This window comes from Aquarana catesbeiana, linkage group LG08 (genome assembly GCF_042186555.1).
Source record: "Aquarana catesbeiana isolate 2022-GZ linkage group LG08, ASM4218655v1, whole genome shotgun sequence".
NCBI lineage: Eukaryota > Metazoa > Chordata > Amphibia > Anura > Ranidae > Aquarana > Aquarana catesbeiana.
In genome coordinates this window covers 130,635,615-130,655,850 of record NC_133331.1, presented here as the reverse complement: position 1 = coordinate 130,655,850, position 20,236 = coordinate 130,635,615, and the positions used below count along the sequence as shown (strand labels likewise).

At 40.2% G+C, this 20,236-nt stretch overlaps 1 protein-coding gene across 2 annotated transcripts in view; it reads left to right on the top strand.

Annotated features, from left to right (window-relative positions):
• Positions 1 to 19,984, top strand: part of LOC141106041 (intelectin-1-like) — a 162,656-nt gene extending 142,672 nt beyond the window's left edge. For both annotated transcript variants that reach the window (XM_073596396.1, XM_073596395.1), the window contains exons 6-8: positions 15,693 to 15,813; positions 15,913 to 16,016; positions 19,058 to 19,984. In XM_073596396.1, coding sequence (XP_073452497.1) covers positions 15,693 to 15,813; positions 15,913 to 16,016; positions 19,058 to 19,210 — 378 coding nt within the window. In that variant the 3' untranslated portion in view covers positions 19,211 to 19,984. The remainder of the gene's footprint in view (positions 1 to 15,692; positions 15,814 to 15,912; positions 16,017 to 19,057) is intronic.
• Positions 19,985 to 20,236: the final 252 nt, after the last annotated feature.

The following is a 20,236-nucleotide window of genomic DNA, read 5'->3' as shown; positions in this document are numbered from 1 at the left end:
GATCCTGTGATGGCTAGGACATCAAGTAGGGAAGTTTTCTTTGGTGCGTTTGGAACTTTGCTTCAGCCAGGAAGGTTGTAGTGGCCTCGGTTGTAGGTGTGTTTCTGCCCTGTAGTGGGTATGACGGATCTTGAGAAATCAGGCCCAAGTGTAGTAACAGGCGTTCTCCTTCAACAAGGGTTGAAAAGCCGTAGCTTTTATTTTTATATGCAAAATTGAGGCGCAGGGGAAAAGACCAACGGTAGGATATTTCTTTCTCAATCAAGTGCTGTATCAGCGGTTTGAGGGAGCGCCTTTTCTGAACCGTATATGAAGATAAGTCAGCGAAAATTTGAATCCTGTGACCTAGCAGCTTGAGGTCAGCAGTCCCCCTAGATTTCCTCATCACCTCCTCTTTGACTAAGTAAAAGTGAGGTTTCACGATTATATCACGGGGAAGTCCATCTGAACGTGGGGGCTGCAGGGCTTTGTGTGCTCTGTCGATCTCCAGACGATGTTCTGAAATGTCAGGGATAAGGCCTCTTGGCAGGCTTTTGACTGCAGCATGCGTGTCCTTTTCGGTCTCCGGGAGACCTCTGACACGGAAATTGTACCGTCTTGATCTATTTTCAAGATCGTCGATTTTAGAAAAGGTGGTTTCAAGTTGGTCCTGCAGATCCTGTATTCTGGCTGAGTTTTGGTTGATACGAGAAGCTGCTTGGTCAGCTTTCTGCTCAATGGTGTCTATCCTCTGCCCCAGTTGCTGCAAATCAGCATGGATGGAGGAAGTTATTTGTGCTGCGTTCAGGGCCAGGCTTTTAGATAGTAAATGGGTGAAAGCCTCCATCATGGAAGGGAAGTCAGTGGGTGCAGGGATGTTTGCTGATGACTGTCACTGCTAACAGCATTCCTGTATGTGGGTCTGTCATAGTGGTAGAGGGGTAGCTGGGTAGCCAGCTCCCATCCGTCCCAGCAGAGATTCTGTGGATGTGGGTGAGGTGATCTGAGGTAGTGGGGGAAAGTCCTTACCTGGCGAGGTGGGGGTCTGATTGTCTTGATCCACAATGGATTCCTCCGTTCCTCCTGTGGTGATGAGGGAGCCTCGTGGGACCGCCGCCATCTTGGCATAGCTGGCCGGAGCTGCCGCCTTGGTCATCTGGCCTGTGAGGTTCCTACGAACTTGCGCCGTTATGGTGGTTTTGTTCCTGGGGGTCTCCCCCACCTGAATATCCCTTTTGATGTGCTTGGGGGTCCGCTCTAGCTGCTGTGGTGGCGATCTGAGGGTAGCGGTGGAGCGGAGCTCTAGCAGCCGGTGGCCATGGCTTGGCTTAATATTTGAACACCTACCAAGCTGTTTTGTGATTACATGGACTACCCTGCATACGGATTAGAAGCACAGCAGGACACTGTCTGCACCTGAGCACTTGTTAGGGATTCAATGGATCAAAAAACTCACGGTTCGGATCGTTCCTTGGATCAGGAGTCACGGTTCGGATCATTTTCAGATCAACAAAAAAAATCTCCCCCACTGTAATATCCATGTCATCTCCCCCACTGTAATATCCATGTCATCTCCCCCCCACTGTAATAATATCCACGTCATCTCCCCCCCACTGTAATAATATCCACGTCATCTCCCCCCCCCCCACTGTAATAATATCCACGTCATCTCCCCCCCCCACTGTAATAATATCCACGTCATCTCCCCCCCCACTGTAATAATATCCACGTCATCTCCCCCCCCACTGTAATAATATCCACGTCATCTCCCCCCCACTGTAATAATATTTTAGCAGGGTATGGCAGGGTATTGGCACTGCTGCCATCCAATCTCTCCCCTTCACTGTACAGATCAGTACACAGAGGGGAGAGAGGAACCGGCATCATGACATGACACCGGTTTGTTTACAAGTGATCGCTCCATCATTTGACGGAGCGATCACGTGGTAAATGGCCGCCGGGTGTACCAAGATGGCCGCCGCTCCGGAGCTAGGCCAAAGCCGCGGCCTTTCCTAAGGCCGAGGCAGTGGCGCGCTCCGCGGAGCGCATGTGTGCCGATCCGAACAGGTTGAGCCGTTCGGATCACGGATCGGTGACTATCCGTTGCACCCCTGTTACTTGTGTGTAATATAATTTTTTTTTTTCCTCGCATATATTTTATGGACTTCTACAAACTTTAATTTTACAAATCTATGTTTTTTTCACATGAGCACTATATACTTACTGTGCATTTGAGTTTCCACTCCCTTATTTTATTTATTTTATTATTTACTGGCACTTCACCATTGGTCAATATTTGTGTGTTTCTATGTTATATATACAGTGGGGACGGAAAGTATTCAGACCCCCTTAAATTTTTCACTCTTTGTTATATTGCAGCCATTTGCTAAAATCATTTAAGTTCATTTTTTTTCCTCATTAATGTACACACAGCACCCCATATTGACAGAAAAACACAGAATTGTTGACATTTTTGCAGATTTATTAAAGAAAAACTGAAATATCACATGGTCCTAAGTATTCAGACCCTTTGCTCAGTATTTAGTAGAAGCACCCTTTTGATTTAATACAGCCATGAGTCTTTTTGGGAAAGATGCAACAAGTTCTTCACCCCTGGATTTGGGGATCCTCTGCCATTCCTCCTTGCAGATCCTCTCCAGTTCTGTCAGTTTGGATGGTAAATGTTGGTGGACAGCCATTTTTAGCTCTATCCAGAGATGCTCAGTTGGGTTTAAGCCAGGGCTCTGGCTGGGCCATTCAAGAACAGTCACGGAGTTGTGAAGCCACTCCTTCGTTATTTTAGCTGTGTGCGTAGGGTCATTGTCTTGTTGGAAGGTAAACCTTCGGCCCAGTCTGAGATCCTGAGCACTCTGGAGAAGATTTTTATCCAGGATATCCCTGTACTTGGCCACATTCATCTTTCCCTTGATTGCAACCAGTCACCCTGTCCCTGCAGCTGAAAAACACCCCCACAGCATGATGCTGCCACCACCATGCTTCACTGTTGGGACTGTATTGGACAGGTGATGAGCAGTGCCTGTTTTTCTCCACACATACCTCTTAGAATTAAGGCCAAAAAGTTTTATCTTGGTCTCATCAGACCAGAGAATCTTATTTCTCACCATCTTGGAGTCCTTCAGGTGTTATTTTAGCAAACTCCATGCAGGCTTTTATGTGTCTTGCACTGAGAGGCTTCCGTCGGACCACTCTGCCATAAAGCCCCGACTGGTGGAGGGCTGCAATGATGGTTGACTTTCTACAACTTTCTCCCATCTCCCGACTGCATCTCTGGAGCTCAGCCACAGTGATCTTTGGGTTCTTCTTTACCTCTCTCACCAAGGCTCTTCTCCCCCGATAACTCAGTTTGGCTGGACGGCCAGCTCTAGGAAGGGTTCTGGTCGTCCCAAACGTCTTCCATTTAAGGATTATTGAGGCCACTGTGCTCTTGGGAACCTTAGGTGCAGCAGAAATTTTTTGTAACCTTGGCCAGATCTGTGCCTTGCCATAATTCTGTCTGAGCTCTTCAGGCAGTTCCTTTGACCTCATGATTCTCATTTGCTCTGACATGCACTGCGAGCTGTATGGTTTTATATAGACAGGTGTGTGGCTTTCCTAATCAAGTCCAGTCAGTATAATCAAACACAGCTGGACTCTAATGAAGGTGTAGAACCATCTCAAGGGTGATCAGAAGAAATGGACAGCACCTGAGTTAAATGAGTGTCACAGCAAAGGGTCTGAATACTTAGGACCATGTTTAGGTCGATATGTATTTTTATACATATTTTTGGTAATAAAAAATCGCAGTAAGCGTATATTGATTGGTTTGCGCAAAAGTTATAGCGTCTACAAACTATGGGAAAGATTTATGGCATTTTTATTACTTTTTTTTTTTTTTTTTTTTTTTTTTTTCAGGACTGCGACATTATGGCGGACAGATCGGACACTATTGACACATTTTTGGGACCATTGACACTTGTACAGCAATCGGTGCTATAAGAAGGCACTGATTACTGTGTAAATGACACTTGCAGGGAAGGCGTTAACACTAGGGGGCGATCAAGGGGTTAACTATGTTCCCTCGTGTGTGTTCCAACTGTATGGGGATGGGAGTGACTAGAGGAGATGACAGATCGTTGTTTCTAGCTAGTAGGAACACATAATCTGTCTCTCCTCACAGAACAAGGATTTGTGTGTTTACACACACGCGTCCCTGTTCTGGCTCCCGTGCCCGCGGTCACAACAGGTCCCCCTCAGTGCAGCGGGCACACGCGCACACACCTGCTTAAAGGGCCGACTTACAGCTACGACAGCTCACGGGAACATGCCGACCTGCCACTGTATAATGGCGGCTGGTCGGCAAGCGGTTAAAGAAATTGGCTACTGTGGCACTGAGAGACCTAATTGCAAGGCGTTCCCCAACGGCTCGTTAACACCCCACTTAGAGGGAGAAAGCCTGCTTGCTCAATGACCAACGACTCAGTGAAGTGGAAGGACAAACAGAATGTCTTCATCCTGTCTTCCATTCATGCAGATGTGACTGTCCAAATTAATATGCCACCTAGTGTTGTTGAAAAGCCTCGCTGTGTACATGACTATAATCTAAATATGGGAAACAAACTTCAATGACCAAATGATGTACACCTGAACATATTCAAAAAATACGGGGGTTTGATCAAACTATATGGTCATATAGTGCTAAGCCCACTTACTGCGACAAAGTATCCCGAATTAGTGGGTCCTACTTTATTTTTTGAATATGTTCAGGTGTTTTTAACTAGCCTTGCAGGAAATGTCATTCTTGAATGTATACGCTGTAATATGTTCTGTTGAGTAGGACATGACACCATTTTTTTTTGGTCCCACCTGGCCTCTGCATGAAGGACTGCTTCCGTCGCTACCACACACTACTGGACTATTATTCTAGGGTACATGACGCAGTCCAGTTTACCTCAGGTAACACAATTCTGCATAAGGGTCGCTAAAGATGTTAGATAATCTGTCCATCACATTTTGAGAGACTCTAAAAATCAAAGGCTGAAATAGTTATGGTTCTGAAAAAAAGGTAAAAAAGTAAATAAAAATGTTTTATTGAGTTAATGGTATAGTGTTACTCTGTGTTTGCAGGAATGCCAATCAGCTGCAGCACTGATCTGTGTATGCTGACAGCAGCAGGGTGCTGCTCCCAGAATACATACGTATGGCCCACCGGCTACCCACGATCACTCCTGACAGAGACAGAACGGAGATCTGTCAATGTAAATAGACAGATCTCTGTTCTGTCAGGGGAGGAAAGGCAGATCTGCTGTTCCTACTGATTAGGAACAGCGATCGGTTTCCTCCTCCAGGCAGTCCCATCCCCCCACAGTTAGAAACACTCCCTAGTTAACACATTTAACCCAGTGTCACATTTGACACCTTTCAGGGGGGAGTGGGGAGCAGATACCTGTATAATACCATGTCCGGCCCCTCCTCCGTCCCCCCACCCCCCTGTCTTCTGGAAAACACCCAGAAGACAGCGGAACTCCACTTTAAGTGGTTAAAGTGACAAGTGTTTGAAAAAAAAAAAAACAACCTTTATTTGCATTTTCCAAAAAACTTGAGGCAATAATAAAATCTTCCATAGTTCAATATGCCTCTCGGCAAATACCTTGGGTTGTCTACTTTCCAAAAAAGGGTCATTTGGGGGGTGTTTGTGCTGTCCTGGCAAGAAATGTGATAGGTGGTGAGAAAGCCAGAGCTGCGTAAATTCCAATATATACAGTATATTATATTTTGTAGATGCTATAAATTTCACACAAACCAATAAATATACACTTATTGGAATTTTTATTTTATCTTGTATAACCTGAGTGCTCGACTGTTTAACCACTTCACCCCCGGAAGGTTTTACCCCCTTCATGACCATTTTTATTGGATATGCTTTATAACAGGAAGTAGAAAATATTTTCAAAATGTTCTGTCTTTTTTGTTTATAGACTAAAAAGTAAAAAACCAGTGGTGATCAAATACCACCAAAAGAATGTTCTATTTGTGTGAAAAAATAATATAAATGAATTAATTTGCATACAGTGTTGCATGACCGTGCAATTGCTAGTTAAAGGAACACAGTGCTGAATAGCGAAAAATGAGTTGGTAATGAAGGGGTTAAAACCTTCCAGAGATCAAATGGTTAAAAATTATTTAAGTAGCTTTTTCAGTTTGTGGTGCTTAAACACAGTTAAAGTGGATGTAAACCCTCCCCTATACCCAGTGAAGTGAACAGCCTCAGATGATACACAGAGATGAAACAAATCTCCCTACATAAGTTTTATGTTTAAATGCTGTCTTCAGCTTTTCTATATTCTTTAGAATTTTAACATTGTGTTAGAAATTTTACTTCCTCATTCAGCAGTAGAAGTGTAGTCTTGGCATACACTGTGTGACATCTGATTGGAGGAAAGGCACACACCCCCCTCACCACATAGGCAGTGCTACATCACCAACCTCATCTACAGATATCGCTCAAATCGTCCTCTGCTCCTCCCAAGACCTCCTGCTCTCTAGCTCCCTTGTTACCTCCTCCCACACTAGCCTCCAAGACTTCTCCAGTGCCTCTCCCATCCTCTGGAACTCCCTGCCCCAGTATGTCCGGTCAGCTCCTACCCTGTCTGTCTTTAGGCAATCCTTAAACTAATGTATTCAGGGAAGCCTACCCCACCTCCCCAAGAAATGTACTTGAGTCACCTCCATCAGATCATCCCCAGCAGCTATTATCTTGTATACTACCGCAAGTTTCTCTTTGATGTTTCACGTACAAGATTAGAACCTCTCCAATTGGGGTGTACACAGTCCACCCCCCAAAATTTAAGACTGAGGGGGGTCCTGATTATGGAAATTCTTAAAGTGTAACGATACACTGTGGTACTTGAACCCAATTTCAATGTTATATATGTGCTCAGAAATCCTCATTTTCAATTTTCTTGTGGTCCTACCAACATACATTAAATTACAAGGACACTGTAACACATACACTACATGTGTAGTGTTACATGTAATAAATTCTGATATGCTGAATGTCTTATTACCAGTGGACACAAATTCGGTCAAACCTCTAATGGGGTTGCCTAATTGCAAACATACACTACACTTTCAGCATGAATAGAAACCAGTACATTGCCAGAACATAGATTTCCTAACTGGAGGATCAAGTACTTTTTGTACGATCCTGTCCCCAAAGTTAGGGGCTTTCCGGTAAATGAATGGTGGATTATCTGGCAATGCATTCTGTAGGACTCTCTCCAAACACAATACATGCCAGTGACGTCTGAAGATCTTTTAGATTTCTTTATATTGTATGTGAAAATCTGAGATAAAGCCCCATTCTTGTCTGGGATTCTGTTGTCGCTCTCTATCATTCAAACAGGCCTCACGTGGTGTCTCCGCTAATTCTCTTACAATATTATCCAGTTGTTGTTCTTTGTAACCCTTTTGAAGGAATCTATCTCTAATGACCTTAGAATGGATAATGAAGTCATCATCTGTGGTACAGTTCCTCCTGACTCATCAATTGGCCTTTTGGAATATTTTTCTATCAGTGTGGATGATGTCCACTGATTAGGGCTGCAACTAATAATTTTCATAATCGATTAGTTGGCCGATTATTGTTTCGATCGATTAATCAGTTATTAACCTTAAAGTGTGGTGTATAATTTAGTTAATATGTAAAGTTTTTAAAAAAAAAGCCAATTTATTCTTAAATATATATCTCTATGCGGTGGTAAATATAAATAACCAACTATATTTAGGGTGCAAAATCTCTAATCCACTCTGAGAATAACACAGAGATATGCTGTATATACTATTAAAGGGTGAATCCGGTATCATCAGACTCAGCGATCAAATTTTTTTAGTTAAAAAAAAGTCTTCCTTCAAAAAAAATGTACATCATTTTAAGAACGTTCGTTCGATTTTCTAATCGCTAGTGGGGTCAAATGGATGTTCATTTTCAACCATAGCGACCGGAAAATTTGGAAATAAACTTATTGGTCAAACTAATTTTCAGACAGTGTATGTGGTTTTCATTCAGAAATTACATTCATTTTAAAAACAATTTTAAAAACTGAAAATTGAGAAGTGAAAATTTCAAACATTCTTTCATTCAGCGAATGTACAAAGATTTTTTTGTCTGAATATTCTTGCCTGAAAATTGATCTGTGTGGCCAGCATAAGGCTGGGTACACACCTATGCAGTTTGCTTTTGATCTGTTTCTGCAGTGCTTATTGCTGTGCGTTTTGATTTTTGCGCACGTTATTTTGCTGCGATTTGCGTTTTTGCATTTTTTCTTTTTGGCCAATTTGTTGTTGGGCAGATTAAAAAACACAAATTGCTGCAAAAACATATTGCATGTTTTTCTGCAGCTTCTCCAATATGAAGTATATTGAACGAAAAAAGCACAGTTTTGAGTTAAAAAAAAAAAAAAAAAGGAGGGAGATGGGCGGAGCAGACATGCATTGTTAGAGCTCCGCACCGCTGAGGAGAGAAGAGAAGGACAAAGCGGAGCCTGCAGGCTCAAAAGGTATCCATTTGAACCTTTTTGCCCCAGGGAACAAACTGTGAAAGTTTGGGCAGGAAATATGGTACTGGGAGGAAACCGTGACAGAAATAAAAATCACCTCACAAAGAGCTCACAGGCACTCACTGCAACTAAAGCAGCTCCAGTCACCTCACAAGATACAGCATCAGGGCGCTCTCAGACAGAAAATGTCACAGCAAGACTCTCCATTTGAGTCAGATACAGAACAAATCCTCTCACAAACTTCTCCACAAGCCTCCTCAGCATCCCCAGTAATATTACAATTTGAAAAGATGCTTCATAAGGCTTTAAAACAAACCTCAGACCAAATAACAAAAAGCCTAACCAAAGAAATAAGAGAGCTGGGAAACCGCACCGCAGCCTTAGAAATAAAAATGGATGAAATTGAAATTACAATCCAAAAAAATATAACCGAATTGGAACAATTAAAAGAAGAGAATTTAATACTTCAAACTAAGCTCGAAGATTACGAAAATAGAGCCAGACGTTCAAACTTGCGCATAAGGGGAATACCTGAAACTGTGACAGACCTGCAATCTACTATTACTGCTCTATTACAAGAACTAAAGCCAGATATCCCTATTGAACGTTTAGAACTGGACAGAGTACACAGAGCCCTCACAGCCAAAAAGAAAGATGGACCCCCACGTGATATAATCACAAAATTTCATTATTACAGAACGAAAGAACAAATACTAATTGCTGCAAGAGAAAAAAAGGAACTTAATTTTCAAGGACACAATTATCAAATTTTTGCTGACCTATCCCAACTTACTATTACTAAAAGACGATCCATGAAACCCCAACTAATGGAACTGCAACGCCACAACATTATGTATCAATGGGGCTTCCCCTTTTCAGTCAGATTTAACTACCAAGGTACAATTTACAGAAGCAGATCAGCAGATGAACTACAACAAACCCTTTTAAAATTAAATCTGACAGAACCCACAAGCAGCAACTCTCCCACACGCAGAAGAATGGCATCATCTTCACCTTCAGGCAGCACTCAGAAAATTTCAGAACAAAATGGGAATCATCATTCTCACAAAAGAGGCCGTTATGCCACATCATCCATGGACCAAGAAGATTCAATGGACTGACTTCCTAATTCCTGATATCTCCATTTATTATACTAAGAGATGGTTCTCTATAAAAAACCTGTATTTATAACTGAATGTAACTGCATTCTGATAGTTACACACTGTGTGGGATCATAGTACATTCCAGTTATATTTCTTATTACTTCTGATTCATATAGCCTTAGAATATATAAGTGAAATAAGGAAATTCTTGTTCAGTTATATATTATCAGGTAATAACAATAGATTTATTACTTTTTAGGACAAATATGTTCAATAATCCAGAAGTAATGGAAGCTTTTTCTTTCTTTTCTTAAAACAAATATATTATTACCTAACTAGTTCCTAGAATTATGTTTTTGTTCTAATCTGAAGCAATACAACCTCAATTTTATGAGTTCACATATCTAAACAGTTACATATGAATAAAATATGTAATTGTTTACTCTAAAAGGATTAAAATCCCAAAATAATTCAAACTATCTTCATCAATACCAAAGTTATTAACAGTACCTTTCTAACTGAATTATTTAGCCTAGGGCAAGACTAACCATATACAACCACCCTGGAATAAATAATTTCAACAAAAACTATATTCTGCACTCCAATTAATGAAACATCATTTTGATGTCTTTTGACATAGCACTTCTCTCCTGTAAGCGGAAGATCCGTGTACCCTCATTAGCCCTCCTCATTCTCCCAACCATATTATGTGGGAGTGTGATGAAGGCACTTATTCCCCTGAGAGATATTTATTCTCTTTCATGGGTAAATTGTGATTACTTGCAAAAAATAATTTATACAATGTATCATCTAATCTCATATGTTTTTTGTTTACTCTTTACTCCAGAATTCACTGGTTTCTTTTCTATCTATTCATCTCTTCAGTCCACACAGGTTGATCTGCGCAGTCAGCTCTGCAGAACAAAGTAAGTCAAAACTATTTGATCTGTTGCCATGGCACCACTGAATATACTTTCCCTGAATGTTCAGGGAATAAATATCCCTCATAGGACTAAAGCCTTCCGTACTTTCCATAACAAGAAGGCTCACATAGTATGCCTCCAAGAAACATACTTCACCAAAGATTCTACTCCAAAATATATTTCTCCTTTTTATCAACAAATTTACACGGCTTCTGCCTGTACCAAGCAAAGGGGAACTCTAATTGCATTTCACCGATCCACACCATTCACCTTATCAGAAATTAAAGACCCAGACGGTAGATACCTGATACTCATGGGTTATATAATGGATACAGCAATCACGGTGATTTCCTACTACGCTCCTAACAAACAACCTACACCATTCCTCTCACATATATTACAAGTGATTAATACACACAAAATAGGAACAGTGATAATGTGTGGGGATTCGAACCAGGTCCTCCTCCCATTTCTAGATAAATCACCTTTTACACCATCCAAAATAACCTTTAGATTACCTTTTTCTCAACTTCTTTCCAAATACAATCTGGTAGATTTGTGGAGAGAAAGTAACCCAATGAAAAAGAAATTCACTTATTTCTCGCACCCTCATCAAACCTTCACCAGAATAGATCATATTTTTCTAACAATAGGAATGATACCAGAAATTATTGCATCAGATATAATTCCGATTTCGTGGTCTGACCATAATGCAGTATACACTACTATAGCCTCAGCCATACCAAAAGTGCATGACCCAACGTGGTACTTACCGGACATAATGCTCAAAGACCCACTACATCAGATGGCCATTGAACAAGCTTTAAAGGAATACATATCAATTAATAATACAACAGACATCTCCCCAATAACACTGTGGGAAGCTCATAAGCCTGTCTTGCGTGGTACAATACAAAGACAAATGGTACTATTTAAACGGGAACGCAAAAATCTAGCAAAAAAACTAGAACTCAATTTTAATGCAGCCTACATATCATTTCAAGATAATCCATCTCAGAGTACAAAATCTCATCTGGAAAAATCTAGATTGGAATACGATCTATTTCTCACTGAGTCAGTTGATAAATCCCTCAAACGCTCCAAACACAATTTCTACATGAATACAAACAAACCAGGTACATATTTGGCTCGGGCATTAAATTCAACTAACAAATCTTTCAAACCAATACGTTTGAAATTATCAAAAAATGTTTACACTTGTAATCCAGTTAAAATAGTCCATAAAATTTCACTCACATCTCGCAACTTTATACAAGACAAACAATGAATTTAATCCTACAGAGGCTGAATCCTTCTCAAAAATAACCTTACCTGAGTTATCTCAGAATCAAAAAAGCAGTTTGGATGAGCCTATAACTATAGATGAAGTTGCTAACGCCATAAAAGACCTAAAACTTAACAAAAGACCAGGCCCAGACGGCTACTCGGCTTTATACTATAAAACATTCTCAGAAATACTCTCTCCCATTCTCACTGAAACTTTTAACAAACTTCTAGATGGACATTCTTTTCGGCAAGAAACACTAATGGCAATTGTTTGTATGATCCCAAAACCCCTTTCTGATGATACTTCCTGTGTGAATTATCGGCCTATCTCTCTGTTAAACCTCGATATTAAATTATTAGCAAAAATAATAGCAAAACGCCTCAATAGCATTATAGGAAAATTAATACATAGAGATCAAGTAGGCTTCATGCCAAATAGACAGGCAGGCGATAATATACGCAGGGCAGTGTTATTGGCACATATTGCTAAAAAACGGAAAATCCCTTTATGTTTTCTATCTCTCGATATTAAGAGGGCATTTGACACAGTATCCTGGCAATATATGCAATATTCATTACAAAAATGGGGTTTTGGACCCCACTTTTTAACATGGATCAAAGCATTATATAATAAACCCAAAGCCTATATAAAATATGCTGGATACAAATCTGAAGCCTTTAATATCGAAAGAGGTACCCGACAGGGTTGCCCATTATCTCCCTTATTATTTGCCCTTATACTCGAACCCATGGCCCAATACATCAGAACAAACCAAACTATAACTGGCATTGAAGTAGGAGGTATTACACACAAATTATGTATATTTGCAGACGATATATTACTTTTTCTATCATCACCACAGGTCTCTGGTCCTAACTTAATACCAGCTCTTGATGGATTTGCAGCCCTATCCGGCCTTATGATTAATCCTAAGAAATGCCTAGTGCTTAATATTTCACTCACAAACATGGAATTGATCCCGGCTAGGGCTGCACTCCCATTCACATGGGCAGAAAAATCAATCCCATATCTTGGAATTCATTTAACAGCATCTCATTCTGACTTCTTATTCTCAACCAATTTTCCTCCTGTATTAGGACAGATCACAAATCTAATAAAACAATGGTCGCAACTTCCTTTATCCTGGATAGGGAAGATTAATGCAATCAAAATGACTATTCTACCCAAATTGCTTTATCTATTCAGAGTCCTCCCTATTCCAATTCCTTCCTATTTTTTGGGAATAGTACAAAAAAGAGCAACTTCGTTTATATGGGGCTCTTCTAAACCACGTATACCTATACACACACTATATCTTCCCAAAAATAAAGGAGGCCTGGGATACCCTAATTTTACTAACTACTACAGAGCAGCACATTTGGCCAGTCTGTCCAAATACCATGCAAAACAGGAAATCCCATTATGGGTATTTATAGAGGCTTCAGAAAATGACCCTCTATTAATATCAAATTTATTATGGCTTGATCCTAAAGACCGCTTTAAAATTCATAATCCCATAACTAAACACTTCTTATCTCTCTGGGATAAACTAAAAACCAAATATCAGTTACAATCTCCACACAATCCTCTCCTTTCTTTTATCAGAAATCCGGCCTTTTATCCGGCATGGATCTACCCAAATTCTTTTAAAGCTTGGACAACATCAGGCATTCAGACACTAAATGACTTCATAGCATCTAAATCATTCCTTTCATTCCCATCGCTTAGAGAAAAATATGATCTACCAAACTCTGAGATATTTAGATATCTCCAAATCAAAAATTTCTATACACCATTCCTAAAGGGGGATACACCATTATCCCAATTATCCATTTTTGAATCAATCTGTACAAAAGATCCATTTGCTAAAGGTGCAATTTCATCACTTTATAATCAATTATATGGAGTAGCAAATCTTAATAGACCCTCTTACGTTCAGAGGTGGGAGGAGGACCTGGGACGAACTTTAGAAGACACGGACTGGTCTAACATATGGCTCACATCTAAGTCATCTTCACCCAACATCTTAGCACTGGAGTGGCAAAATATTCACCTAATACCTCAGCTCTTTGTTTTCGAGGATGCCCAGAAATAGGCACATATTTACACATATGGTGGACGTGCCCAGTAATCCAAACCTTCTGGAAGGAAGTCTTCGTGATTGCATCTAAAATATTTTAAAAAATAATACAACCAGATCCATATTTAACTTTACTTAATCTAAAACCGGAATGGTTAACACTCTCTCAATTCAAACTTATGATCCAACTAATAACGGCTGCAAAACAAACAGTGGCCAAGGCATGGAAATCTCCTACATTGGTACTAGCAGAAACAATTCACAGAATGAATAATACAATGTCCCATGCTAAGATGGTAGCCATCGATCAAAATCAAATTCCAAAATTTGAAAAACTTTGGCATCCTTGGATAAAACAACAGTTCCTGTCAAACTTCAATGACTCTGTCCTGTTGCCATGGTAACAGATTAAATGACTTACAGAGACACCCATTCTAAGAGAACTAAAAAGAATAATAAACTGACGAGCGGGACAACCTTGTGGACCATACCTCTACCTTTCAACCCTTTTTCTTCTTTCTCTTTCCTTTTCTCCACCTTACGATTAAAGCTCATTATCAGAATTTATTTGACCTATATACACTCTACTTGTAAACAATATGTATAGTGGGTATAAATCATTTAAATACCTACAAAAGTAACTAAGGAAATGATATATATCTTTAATTTAGGTTTACGTGAACCCAATGTTTAATATTTGAAATTTCATGATATTTACCTATATAAACCCTACTGTAAAACAATGAGCTTACTTTATAGATCCTTGTAAACTTACTTTATGTATCTTTATAACATTGTATACTCAATAAACTTCTTTTGACAAGGAAAAAAAAAAAAAAAGTCCCTGACCCCTTCCAAATACGTAGCAGCTAAAAAAAAGCATAGATGTGAACGTGTCCCATAGGAAAAGATGTAAATGAACTGTAGTCTGTTTCTGCAAAAAGCACCAAAAAAACATAGATGTGAACCAGGTCTAAAACGTTTAATAACATAATGGGGTTAAAAAAATGAAAAACTAGCCGTTTATAGTACAAAAAAAAACAGATAATCACTACTGAAATGCCCGTACATATGATCGGAAATGTTGCCAGCAAAACTCTAAGAGCTTTTGGTCGGAAATTGCAACCGTGTGTATGCTCCATCGGACTTTTGCTAGCGGAATTCCCGCCAGCAAAAGATTGACAGCAGGTTCTCTATTTTTCGGTTGGAAAAAGTTCCTATCCGAAAACGCTTTCGTCTGTATGCAATTCCGACGCGCAAAAAAACACGCATGCTCGGAAACAATCCGACGCATGCTCGGAAGCATTGAACTTCATTTTCTTGGCTCGTTATAGTGTTGTACGTCACTGCGTTCTTGACAGTCGAAAGTTCAGAGAACTTGTGTGACCGTGTGTATGCAAGCCAAGCTTGAGCGGAATTCCATCGGAAAAACCATCCAAGATTTTTCCGACGGAAATTCCGCTCGTGTGTACGGGGCATAAGGGGTTCATTTTTTTACTGTAGAACTGTGAAAATAATATTTACAGTAGTGATTATTTGCTCTTTTTGTACTATAAAGGGCTCATTTTAGTTTTTTTATCCCATTACGTTACTGGCTGATCGATTATGAAAATAGTAATCGATTAATTGTCAATTAATCGATTCGTTGTTTCAGCCCTACCACTGATTAATGGCAACTTGTTTTTCTATGTACTCATACTTGTTTGTTTTTATATAGTAATGACATGTCAGTTATTTGAACCATTGTTTTTACCTTACTGATAGAAATATCCTTTGGTGTACAATATTGGAGCCTGCTTGGCAGACAATGGACCTGCTGTTCCTGTTGTTTATGACTTTGGCAGCGCTGAGAAGACAAAAGCTTACTACTCACCATTTGGAGCAGGTAAGATCAAATTATATATATATATATATATATATTATAATATAATATAATATTTTTCAGTAAAATGATAACAATTAATGCACCTTTCTTTCTCTACAGGGGAGTTTACTGCCGGCTATGTCCAGTTCCGAGCTATTAACTTAGAAAGAGCTCCACTGGCTCTGTGCCCTGGTGTGAAAGTGACAAAGTGCAATGTAGAGCATGTAAGCATTTTTACACCTTTTGTACTAATACTGTACAATTCCGTTTATTTACAAAATGCAAATAAGCTGTTCATTTTGCAAGGGGATTTTTGCTTTAAGCACTTCAATACGGGACACTTTCACCCCCTTCCTGCCCATGGCAATCTTCAGCTTTCAGCGCTGTAGCACTTTAACCAGTTACCAACCGGCCCATAGCCAAATGACGGCTGCAGGGCGGTTGGATAACTCTGGGAGGGCGCACAGTGACGTCCTCCCAGATTCCTGCTCTCGCGCGCCCCCTGGGGCGTGCACCCGGGAACATCCGTGATCGCTGGCGCATCATGAATCACGGTAAACGGGCGCTGATCGCGGCCGTTTACCATGTGATTGCTCCGTCAAATGACGAAGCGATCACATGTAAACAAACCGGCGTCATCTCATGACGCCGGTTCCTCTCTCCCCTCTGTGTACCGATTGGTACAGTGTGAGAGGTGAGGGGGAGAGATCGGATGGCAGCAGCGCTGTGGGCTGGATCTGTAGTGCCCACAGCGCTGCTCTGTGACAATTGCAGTCACATCTATCCATCCTCAGCCATCCCGCAATACTCTGCAATACCCTGCCATGCTCGGCCATACTTGGCCGTACTCAGCCTCTGTATGTGGCCAGGCTGTGGAAGTCTCACATGTGGTATCACCGTACTCAGGAGTAGGAGAATCTATTTTGGGGTGTCACTTTTGGTATGTACATGCTATGTGTAAGAAATATTGTATAAATGGACAACTTTGTGTTAAAAAAAAAAAAAATGCGTTTTAACCACTTCCCGCCCGCCGGCCGTCATGACGTCCTTGAGTTTGTGCGGGGATATCTGAATGATGCCTGCAGCTACAGGCATCATTAAGATATCAGCTTTTTCAGCCGGCGATTCCTTACACCATAAGAACGATCATAGTGGCTGTTCCACTGCTTGATCGTTCTTACGGGAGGCGAGAGGGGACGTCCCCCCGCTCCTGCCGCCCTCCGGTGCTTCTACCAACTCACCGCTAAAATCGAAGCCAGGATCGTTTTTTTAAATTTTTTTTTATTTCAGGCTTCCCAGCCTAGAGGCGAGATGTGGGGTCTTATTGACCATATCTCACTGTAAAGAGGACCTGTCATGCCATATTCCTATTACAAGGGATGTTTACATTAATAGGAATAAAAGTGATCAAAACATTTATTTTTTGGAAAAAAGTGTCAAAGTAAAATGAACAATAAAAAAAAAAAATTTTTAAATCGCCCCTGTCCCTGTGTGCTGGCATGCAGAAGCCAACGCGTGCATAAGCCCCACCCACATATGAAAACGGTGTTCAAACCACACATGTGAGGTATCGCTGCGATCGGTAGAGCGAGAGCATTCATTTTGGCCCTCCTCTGTAACTCAAAACATGTAATCAGTAAAAAATTTTAAAGCGTCGCCTATGGGGATTTTTAAGTAGCCAAGTTTGGCACTATTCCACAAACGCATGCAATTTTGAAGGGTGACATGTTGGGTATCTATTTACTCTGCGTAACTTCATCTTTCACATTATGCAAAAAACATTGGGCTAACTTTACTGTATTGTTTTTCTTTTAAAGCACAAAACAGTGCTTCAGGTGTGATCAATTTTCAGATATTGGCACCATAGCTTTTGGACTCTAACTTTCACAAAGACCAAATAATATACACCAATTTGTACTTATTTTTACCAAAGATATGTAGCAGTATAAATTTTGACCAAAATTTATGAAGAAAAATTACTAATTTGCTAAATTTTATAACGGGAACAAAGAAATTCATTTTTTTACCAAATTTTCAGTCTTTTTTCTTTTATAGCGCAAAAAAATAAAAAACCCAACGGTGATTAAATACCACCAAAAGAAAGCTCTATTTGTGTGAAAAAAGGACAAAATTTTCATATGGGTACAGTGTTGTATGACTGAGTAATTGCCATTCAAAATGTGAGCACCGAAAGCTGAAAATTGGTCTGGTTAGGAAGGGGGTTTAAGTGCCCAGTGGTTAAGTGACAATTGCGCCATCATCCACCACTGTACCCAAACAAAATTTTTATCTTTTTTTTGACACAGAGCTTTCTCTTGGTGATATTTAATCACCACTGGGTTTTTTTATTTTTTGCTAAACAAAGAAATGCTGAAAATTTAGAATTTTTTTGTTTTAAAAGTTTGGAAATAAGTAATTTTTCTCTATCATTAAGTGCATTGTGGAGCATGAGACTGCACTGATGAGGCGGCACTGATGAGGAGGCACTAATATGCAGCACTGATGGGCACGGATAGGTGCAACTGATATGGGCACTGATAGGTGGCAATGATGGGCAGTATAGGCTCTTTACCGTAAGATGCGGTGTGTCTGACGGACACACTGCACCACCGATCAGCGTGCCGCATGCCCCCAGGGGGTATGCACGAGTGGCCCATTCTGTAGGAAATCATATGATGCCCAGTCAGAACGGCAAAGCCACCTTCCCACCCAGTCGTCAATCTGCTATAGGCCAAGCGGGAAGTGGTTAAAAGAAAATTTTCCCTTAGCTCAGTGAATGAGATGAAGTTCTGCTGACTTCCATCGTGTGCATGCAAAAATATAGCTTTTGTTTTTCTTGCACTTTATTAGGTATTTGCAAGCCATGGAAAAATTCCTTGCAAAGTGAAAAGCCTATATATCTTTTATTAAAACAACCCCCATCTCTTGCAGGTTTCAAAGGTTTCTTATTTGTAGGCGCAAGTTTTTGCCACATAAAGGCATAGAAGCCATTGTACATTATACACATCTGTATACATGTGTTGTATATCAATAAGGTATTTGGTACACACAGAGGATTTATATTACTGGTTTATAAGAAATAAATATTTAAATTAAAGTTTTGTGCCCAGAGTTGAACTTTATGACAAATTTTATCTTAATTCATTCAGCCAAGGCCCTTCTACTGAGAGACTTGTCTTTTCATTCTTATTGTTGAGTTGTGCAAGCTTTTTTTTGTTAATCAGTTGTTAATATTTTATACTGTACTTCTTTCACTTTTTCTTAGCACTGCATTGGAGGAGGTGGTTACATGCCAGAAGGAGATCCTCGTCAGTGTGGAGATTTTGCAGCCTTTGACTGGGATGGCTATGGAACACGTAATGGATGGAGTACTACCAAGGAGATCACTGAGGCAGCTGTCCTACTGTTTTATCGTTAATCTGTAAACAGTTATCTATGTTCTTTCCTCTACAGTTTTTGTTTGCTTCAATAATGTAGAGAGTACTTTTGCATGAAATCTGTTCTACTTATTGTTCATATTTGAAACGATGCTGTTTTTGAGCTGCTAGGTTTACTCAAATGTTATACATTAAAATTACTCAGTTAAAATTTCCAACAAATGTCATTACACTTTTTGAGAAAAAAGAAGAAATAATGTGTATAAAGCTACTTTATTGTTTATGTGTAGTACAGTGATATTCATTGAGCATTCTCAGTGTCTGGTTGGGAAAAGAAGACTCCCTGCAGAGGTGGCTTTTTATTGAGGCAAAGTAGGCAGTCGCCTAAGGCCTCGTGCTTACATGGGCCTCGCGGCCACCTAATTTGCCTAACGCATTACCCCAGTTTTGAGAGACAGGGGACCTTAACGTTGCTGTGCTCAGCAGGGCCAGATTAACGTAGGGGCTATTGGAGCTGCTGCTCCAGGCCCCTACCTTAACCACTTACTCACTGGGCACTTCTACCCCCTTCCTAACCAGGCCCATATTCAGCTTTCAGTGGTATCGCATTTTGAATGACAATTACTACTCATGCAACACTTTACCCATATTACATTTGTGTCCTTTTTTTCACACAAATAGAGCTTTCTTCTAGTGGTATTTAATCACCACTCTTTTTTTTTTTGTTTTTTGTTTTTTTGCACTATAAATGAAAAAAGACTGAATTTTGTACAAAAATGCATTTTTCTTCGTTTGTTATAAAATTTTGCAAATTAGTACGTTTTCTTCATAAATTTTGGCCAAAATTTTTAATACTGCTACATATCTTTGGTAAAAATAACCAAAATCGGTGTATGTTATTTGGTCTTTATGAAAGAGTCTACAAGCTATGGTGCCAGTCATTGAAAATTGATCACACCTGATGTACTGATCTTATTTCTTAAGACACGAAGGCCGGTTTCACACTGGGGCGGTGCGGGCACCGGCGGTAAAACTGCACTATTTTTAGCGCCGCTTTACCGTCGTTT